The 8,395-nt window shown below is 36.7% G+C and overlaps 1 protein-coding gene across 4 annotated transcripts in view; it reads left to right on the forward strand.

The window, feature by feature from the left end:
- Positions 1 to 7,799, forward strand: part of PDCD6IP (programmed cell death 6 interacting protein) — a 35,650-nt gene extending 27,851 nt beyond the window's left edge. Inside the window, exons 15-18 of one of the 4 annotated variants that reach the window (XM_075493412.1) lie at positions 748 to 842; positions 3,642 to 3,771; positions 4,149 to 4,360; positions 5,209 to 7,799. In XM_075493412.1, the coding sequence (XP_075349527.1) occupies positions 748 to 842; positions 3,642 to 3,771; positions 4,149 to 4,360; positions 5,209 to 5,377 (606 nt within the window). In that variant the 3' untranslated portion in view covers positions 5,378 to 7,799. Of the gene's footprint in view, positions 1 to 747; positions 843 to 3,641; positions 3,775 to 4,148; positions 4,361 to 5,208 lie in introns of all 4 variants that reach the window. The other 3 variants (XM_075493415.1, XM_075493411.1, XM_075493413.1) reach the window with 3 other exon arrangements.
- The last annotated feature ends 596 nt before the right edge of the window (positions 7,800 to 8,395 follow it).

The raw sequence follows: 8,395 nt of genomic DNA on the forward strand, positions 1-8,395 counted from the left end.
TTGAATTTTGATTTAGACAGCTGTTTAGCTGTTTGACTGTTTAGACAGTTTGTTCCTATCTGAAAAGTAAGCTTTTCTGAGCATTGCTTTATATAAACATAGGAAAATATAATTACAGCTGAGTAACTGATGCTGAAGTACCCAGATGAGCCATTTTATCTGAAGAATTCTTTCATCTGTTCTTCCATGGTATTTAATCACCTTATCAAATTTGTGTTTTATATACTACTACTGCATACATGAGGAGAGGTGAGGAGGGCTTTATTTAGCTTGCTGCTTTTGATCTGGGCTTCTGGAAGGTGTCTTACTGCTTCTGTATTAAGTACTTTTTGCTGGATTATTGATAGCTCACTAGAGGAAAAAAGAAAGTAAAACTCTGAAATGTCTGTATAAATGAAATGCATGGAACTGACTGAAGGCAATAAAATTAAGAAAAAATTATCATTTAACTATTTTTAATCACCAGAAGTGATCTAGTTTTGTTCTGGTTTTAATACATTTTCTAGTTGTTTTAAACTGTTTTTATATTTACACACAGACATATATATAAAAAAAAATTGTAGGATATTACAGGGATGGACAACAGCTGACATTTGTTTTTGAAAAGCAGAATAAAATGCACTAGCAAACTTTACTGGAATGGCAGGTTCTGGGCAGTGTAATAATATAACGCCTATAACTGGATCAATATGCTAGCATGGAGTCTGAAAGTATTGATTGAGCATTTGAGCTTTTTTTTTTTACTAGTTTTACAATGAGCTGACGGAAATCCTGCTGAAATTCCAAAACAAATGCAGTGACATTGTCTTTGCTCGCAAGACTGAAAGAGATGAACTACTCAAGTAAGATTTCAATATTTTGTTTAAGCTTTGTAGAAATGGTTAAGTGTTTATCAGAAATTAATCTTTGGGGACATGTTTATTATGGTACTTGATGAAATGAGAAAGGGAGAATATGTATGTTAAGCCTATCACCTCTTCTTTGCCTTAATGCTAACCCCACTCTACCCTCCCCTGAAAAAAGAAGAAAGTGATAGGAGAAATAAATACAAAAATCTACTTTGAAATTTGCTCTGCTGTTCCTCTATATAGTTTAGCATGAATCTGTGTCATCTTACCATGATTTCACTCTCAGTTCTTTTTGGCATGTGTCTGTTAATCGTTTCATTTTATTCTTTCCTTTGAACTTCTGATTTCTGCCCATTATTTCTGCTGTCATTTCGGTTTGAGAAATTAGATAAATGCTTCAGCATATGATTGCCTTCCGTGTGCCCGGTGTGGTGGGGGAAAAACACTGGTATTCCACCTTTGCTCATGGTCTGATCTAGTCTGATATTTTATCATTGTTTAGGTATGTGGGTTGCCTACACTGCTGGGGAGAGAAGTAGGTTTTGTCCTTCATGTGAAGGAAAGTGTGTGATGGTGCCGTTGTCCCCCACATGTGATCAGGCTAGTATAGTATGCTTCAGCTGTGATTTTTTTTTTTTAGGCTCTCCTTTTAAGAAGAAAGCATAACTGAAAAGACTTGCCTTTTAATCGGTATTCTTTAGCAAAGCATGTAGCCTTTTATAAAAAGGGCTAGTTGTTACTAAAGTTTCAGTTGGTGAAACTGCAGTTGTTGTGTGCATATACCATGTTGTGAATGGGATGCTCAGCGCTCAATTTTTACCTTTCCTAGCTTCATCCTTTGTAGAACTGTTCTTTTTCAGTTGGGCATTGTGCTCGCAAATTAATTCTTAGTAACTGTATGCAACCCCTTCCACCTTTTTTCCTCTTCCTACATTCATGGAATTTGGAAGCTGTAGGCTGCCTAACCAAGGCTTAGGTCTGAATATCTTGCATCTCTAATATGTTAGTGTTCAGTGTTTAAAGCTGTAGGTTTAGTGCTGATGCAACATTCGGCTGAATCTTGCCATGATATCTTTTACGGCCTCGTGTTCACTGACATGAAACCCTGTCAAGGTTAGGGGCAATGACCAGATTTGGGATATTTGTAGTATACGTCTACAAAATGTATTTCTCAGTGTGCCCAACCCACAGTTTGAGTGAATAAAATGTGTGTTTTGCCCCTGCCCCCCCCCCCCCATTGACTGGGGGATGCATCTTCACTTAGTGAAAATGAATTTGTTTAGATGGTTTCTCATTTAGAACTAGACATATTCTCCCCCTCCCCCCCCATGATTGCCCATTGGAGGATCAGTTCTAATAGTGTTTTAAGCTTCACATTTAATGTGTTTGGTCGCTTTGTGGTCAAAAGTGTACTTCACTCTGGATGGTACCACTGTTCTGTAAGCCATCAGTCTTTGCAGCATAAGTTTAAGAAGAAAATTGTTACTTCCATCCTTTATGTAATCTTCTATGATGATAAGTTTTGGTTTTGTTAGTTTCAGTATAATACAGTGTTGAATAGTTACTCCGCTATCTGCAACAAACAGTTTGAGATATACAAAATCATATGTAACAGAGCATCAAGACAGTATTTCCAGCTTTTTCTCCATAATTATTTTTTACTGCAGGGGTAACTGCAGCGACAGTTTTCTTGGAGTTTTTGTTTGTCTTGTTTTTTCTACCAAGTTTCTACAAAAGTTGCCAGTTTTCTTCTCCTCCTTTGGAGCTCACCGTTGCATGCTATATAAGAGGTGCCTGTAGTTTGCTAACTAGACTGTATACCTTTGTCAGTCTCCCCTGTCTTCTATTTCAGAATGCCAGCTATCAACTTCTAGCTGTTACATATTGCTCACCTATCATTTTTATGCAAAATTGTCTGAAATTTTAAATGCTTCCTAAAGTCTCTCTGAAGAATCTGCCCAATCTCAAATATTGAGTCTTTGCATAGAGAAATGCAGTACATTCCTCTGAATATGTAATTTAGAACTGCTTTCTTGGAGTTTTCATGACAAGCTGACTGTAAAATTATGCTGTTTAATGGCAGCTTGTAGTACAACATGACACCAAAGCCTCCTTGTATCTTACCAAAGTAAGATACTGAAGTATCTTACCAAGAGTCATTCCAACAGTAGAGGTAACAGAATAGAGAACTTGAAAGCTCATGTGCTGAGCCATTCAGATTTTTGCCAGGCTTTTTTTGATAGTTATGCTTACCCAGATATAAATGATATTGCAGACTACCTAGCGGACTTTTTTTTTTTACCGTTCTGTTAGATGTGTGGTATTTGCATGCAATATTATTTAATTTAGGGCAATCTGCAAGCGATATGACATTGCTTTTCTTCTGTATTTGAGCATCTCTTTACACGTCAAAATTATTGAAACTTACTTTTATCCTTTTCCATAGCCTTGAGGTTTCCTTAGGTTCTCAGGAAAGCTTCCAAGTTGCTAAATGTTATGACTATTCTGTAATTTCTGATCCCAAAGCTTTTGGCTAATTCAGTGACCTATAGTCAGGATTGAGTTGGAACATAAAGTCATTATTAGAAAATAAGTGTAACAGTTAATCAGAGGATTGGCTAGAGGATTGTTTCTGTGGAAGTGATTTGGACTCCAAATTTAGTTTGAGCTAGCTCAATGATCATGCTTTAAATACTAGATTTACTCCGTTGCATCTCTTCAGCTTAGCTTGCTGAAGTGTATAACAAACAGTTCTTAAACTAAGCTGTGTGTTTGCTTGTTTGTTTTTAATAGAGATTTGCAGCAAAGTATTGCTAGGGAACCCAGTGCTCCCTCTATTCCCCTGCCTACGTATCAGACCACATCAGCTGGAGGAAGTAAGCCTTCTGCATCGTCGACTCCTACTCCAGCACCCAGAACCATGGTGGTAAATATATGCTGTGGAATTAGTGGGTTGAAAATAGAAGGTCCATACTTTAGAACTCCAAACCGATCTGTAATTTGTGTATATCACTCCTTAATGTATTGGTGTATTTGGAAATGTATTGAAGTGAAATAGAGGGCAAAGTCTAAAGACTTTGCAGAGGGGTATATTATGTACTACTGTTGTTCATAATTTATAGATTTGAAATGGAAAGCTTATTGCTTTTTAGATGCTTCGCATTATTATCTGCTTAGAGTAAATATAGAATGTCTGTTTAAATGAAAATAAAAATAAAAATCAACCAATCGTATAACCACAGTTTTTGATTCCAAGACTTCTAGAAAGAAGCTCCAGCTTAATTCACTTTCTCTTGTTAGGGGACTAAACCACAGCCACCAGCACGACCACCACCACCAGTGATTTCTGCAGCAAGCAGTTCCTCTTCTGCATCAGCACCCTCTGGAACAGCTGCACCTCCTGCTGCTGCTCCTGCTCCTTCTCCTACTCCAGGAACCAGTGCACCTGCATCAAGCACTGCACCTTCACAGGCACAGGGACCTCCTTACCCAACTTATCCAGGTTACCCAGGGTAAGCTATGGGAGTACTTAAGCAGTTCTTTGTTATTCTGTTATCTAAAAGCACTTATTTGTTGCATGTGACATTTTAAAATAGGTTATCGTTACAATTGAAGATGGGTTTAGTGTTTGAGGCACGATGGATTTTTTTTTGGGGGGGTTTGGTTTGGTTGGTTGGTGTTGGTTGGTTTTTTTGGGTTTTTTTGTGGGTTTTTTTTTTTTATAGTTTGAATCATGTAATTCTTGTGGAATCATTTGCTGCTACCATTTGTGGGGCGTTCATTTTAGGTCTTTGTAGTTTGGCTATTTTAAAGGAGAAGGGAGATAGGACTGCAGTTCCTTAACTGTGCTTTGTGGACTACTGCCAGCCCTTGCATAATCAGTTGGTGGTGTTTACCTCAAAAGTGTTGGCATATCTCATTTGTCAAATCTTGGTATCTTGCTGAAGATGATAAAAAATACAGAAAAAATTCCAGTTGAGTAGTGTGCTTTTCTGATGCTTTTTTCCATCTTTCTGGAGTCATCACAAGGAATTGAAGGCAGCTGCTCTCTCCTTCAGTAGCAGGCTCAGCAAATGTTAAAATATGTACAATGATATTAAACATAAGAAAATCAATTTAGATCAGTTCTGTTCCAGCATGTTGCCTTTACTCTACTTTCTGTCTGCATTTCTGTTCCACGCATTATAATTTTTTTAATGTTTGATCCTTGAAAGTTACTATACTTTCTTCTGCACAAAAAGGAAAATGAAAGGAAAGCATTTGTAGCGATTGCATGTCTTTTTGTATCTATTGATGAGTTGTTATTTGCAAATTAACATCATCAGTGTTTTACAACTAAAGTATGCTTCCCCCCCGACAGGTATTGCCAGATGCCAATGCCAATGGGCTATAATCCATACATGTATGGTCAGTATAATCTGCCATATGCACCCTCACCTGTGTATCAAAACCCTGGACAAGCACCATATCCGGCACCTCAACAACCTGGATACCCTTTTCCTCAACAGCCTTATTACCCTCAGCAATAATGCATCTGCAAAGAAGTTCTGCTTGTGAAAATCTGGGAGAAATTGGCAATAAGCATACTAAAACTTTTAGCTTCAGTTAATGTACTATACTGAACTGTATGCAGTCTATAACTCCTGTTTATTGTTAACTGCTCAAAAATGTCTACATCAGTTTTTGATTACACTAAACACTTTGAAAGGTCTGCTGCAGTGGTTTAGGCTGTAGACTAATGCCAGAATTAGAGCCTAATTCAGTGGTCTGAAACTGTACACTACATGTTGGCTAGACCAAAATATTTCTTTGCAAAAATCCTATAAGTAACAAATGGGTTCAGATGAGAAAAATGAAGCAGTGTGTGCACTGGGTGTGATATATTCTATGGAACCATATAGCATTTCCTTCTACACTCCATTGGTTTGTATTTTTTTTGAGTTTAGTTAAAATATGCTATTTTGTCTAATAATCAAGGCCTTGTAAATCATCAGTAAAAAAATAAATTACTTAAGAATGGTTTAAACACCTGGCATTCTCATTACCATAAAAATGTGTTTCGTGTGTCTGTAGATTCTTTAATTTGTCCCTTGACTTGCATAATATAAAGATAACTTCTCAAGTGTTTAGCCTTACAACTGAATTTCCACCTGTTTTCCTTGATTCTGTATTTTTGTGACAGAATCTATAATTAACCATTTACATCTTGGTAGATGAAGTCTTGCAGGTAGAATTTTCCTATAACTTTGAAGTGTATTGGACTAAAATATGTTCATTACCTTTTTAAAAGAATGGTTACTCTCATCTCCAGAATACTGCTTAAAAGAAGGGAGATCAGGGTCCCTCTTACAGGACCAGCGACTGCTTGGTCCAACCCATGTTTTCCAAAGAAATGTTGATCAGAAATGTGTTATGGCTCAAAATAGGGCAACTATTGATTGTTGGAGCTTTTCAGATTATGTTTTTAAATTATTGCTTTTTTTCCCTTGAAAAAACACATGTATTCCCTCAGGGATCTTGTTATCAGCTGAGAAACTTTTTTTGTGGTGAAAAAAAATAGTATCTTGTAAATTAAAGTACATTGAATGTTTACTTCTGCATCCATCTGCTCAAGGGATTAATAACCTTGCACTACCTTTTGCATTAGATAGTGAAGAATATAAGTTTGTGATTAATGGCTTCTACCAAATATTTGCTAACCATCTTTCAGTCTTTCTTTTTTTTTTTTTTAAACATGCTTGTCTAGTAAGGGACTCGCCATTCCTTTAGCCCTTTGACATGAGTTACTTGGTTCTGTGGGACAGTTAATTTCCTGAGTGCTTCATACAAGATGTTCTGGCCTTACAGAATAGCTATCACAATACCTATGTTAAATGTTACTGCTTTATTTTTCTATTTAAGTGCCTGATTAAAATATTGAGGTATATTTTAATGTAGGGGTTTAGAGGGTGCCAGCTATTGTAGCATCTGGGTGGAAACCTCACTGGATCCTGAATACTCTTCCTCATAAAGAAAGCAGCATACCTATCCATATGAGCTCCTTTCTTTCTGTCTCAAGTTCTTCTTGCTATGCGATCACTCTGATTACTTTGTGAAGACTACTTTAATACTCCCTGACCCCCATAGAAAATGCGGATCAAAAGGTAAAAATAAGTATCCCTTGTAGAACATGACTATCTAATTCTAAACAAATTTATTAATCCTATAGAAGCTCAGTGATGTGGGGGAACAGGATGAAGTAGGGGAATACAGCACCATAGATCCAACTGTGCACAAGGACAGGTGCTTTGCCTTTCTTTATAAACATTGCTGAATGAGGTGGCACAGGAACCTCTCCAATTTTTTTCCCCTGATGATAGTATGTAAGAGGCAAGCGAAGACAATGAGAAAAAGCTAGGAAGATAACTGTTTGGAACCAACAATCAGAACGTGATTTTACTCTAACTGGAAAAACAGTAGTTTTCCACTAATTTCACTGTGTCAATGTGAGCAAGTGCAAGTCTAATGCAACCTTTTAAGTTCTAAGTTTCTAGTATACTATGGCCTATAGATTTTTTTCAGTTTGCATATTAGATGCATTTGAGCTATTGTGTAAGTAAGTTTGTTTCTAGTGCCTCAATTCATAAAGCTTATTTTAATGCTGTATAAAAATGTAACTTGTTCAGCATAAAGATTCCTAGAACTGAAATTTCCTTTTTAAAATTTAGTAGATCTGGAATTAACTGTTAAAACATTTTTTCCAGTTGTGTTACTGCTGGCTTTAGTCTGCTATTATTTGAATATGTATAGAAATTTACGCATTACGTTCAGCTTTCACATGACCGTTTTTCTCTCTTTTTTTTTTTTTTTTTTTCCCCCTCCTAAAGAGAGCAGAAAAATCCAGAGACATGTATGTATCAGCTTTAAAGCATGCAGCTGTCATGACTTTGGTTGAAATGTTATCTTGTTCTTCTATAGTTTATTAAAAAAAAATCAGTTAGAAAACCTGATTTCATGGCTTTTCTCTTGAGTCCTTTGGCTTCAGACAAGTGTTACCTTGGAAAGGATGGAAATAAGTTACGGGCCCCCAAGTAAGTTTGTGCTGTGGTGAAGGTACTCAGCGTATCAGCCGCCATGTGAAATGGTAGCCTGTGTGTATGCGGGTGCTTTACAGTACAGCTGCTGCTCTGTAATAACAGCCATGTTTAAATCCTGGTAGTTGTGTTTATTTCCAAAGCTGATGGAGTGTATTTCCCTTTGATTATACGAGGAGGAAGTGGTAAGGTCTTCAGAAACTTTGAATCAAAGTTTGTTTTCATGAACTTATGTTAGGCTGGGTTTCATATGACTCACAGCAGCATGGGTATGCCGGGCAAAGCGATTAAAGGCTTGTAAGGGCAGTTAACTTTTCCCAGCAGATAAATGGCCCCCATGGACACTCCAAGAAGTTGATTTAATTTTTTAATTTTTTTATCTTTATCTTTTTTTTTGAAAAAGACTGTATAGTACCATGCTTATTGCAATTGCTGTGTGGAGACAAAAGTTTACTGTGTTTATTATTTTAAAAA

Source organism: Mycteria americana, chromosome 2 (assembly GCF_035582795.1).
Source record: "Mycteria americana isolate JAX WOST 10 ecotype Jacksonville Zoo and Gardens chromosome 2, USCA_MyAme_1.0, whole genome shotgun sequence".
In the NCBI taxonomy this organism is placed as follows: Eukaryota; Metazoa; Chordata; class Aves; order Ciconiiformes; family Ciconiidae; genus Mycteria; species Mycteria americana.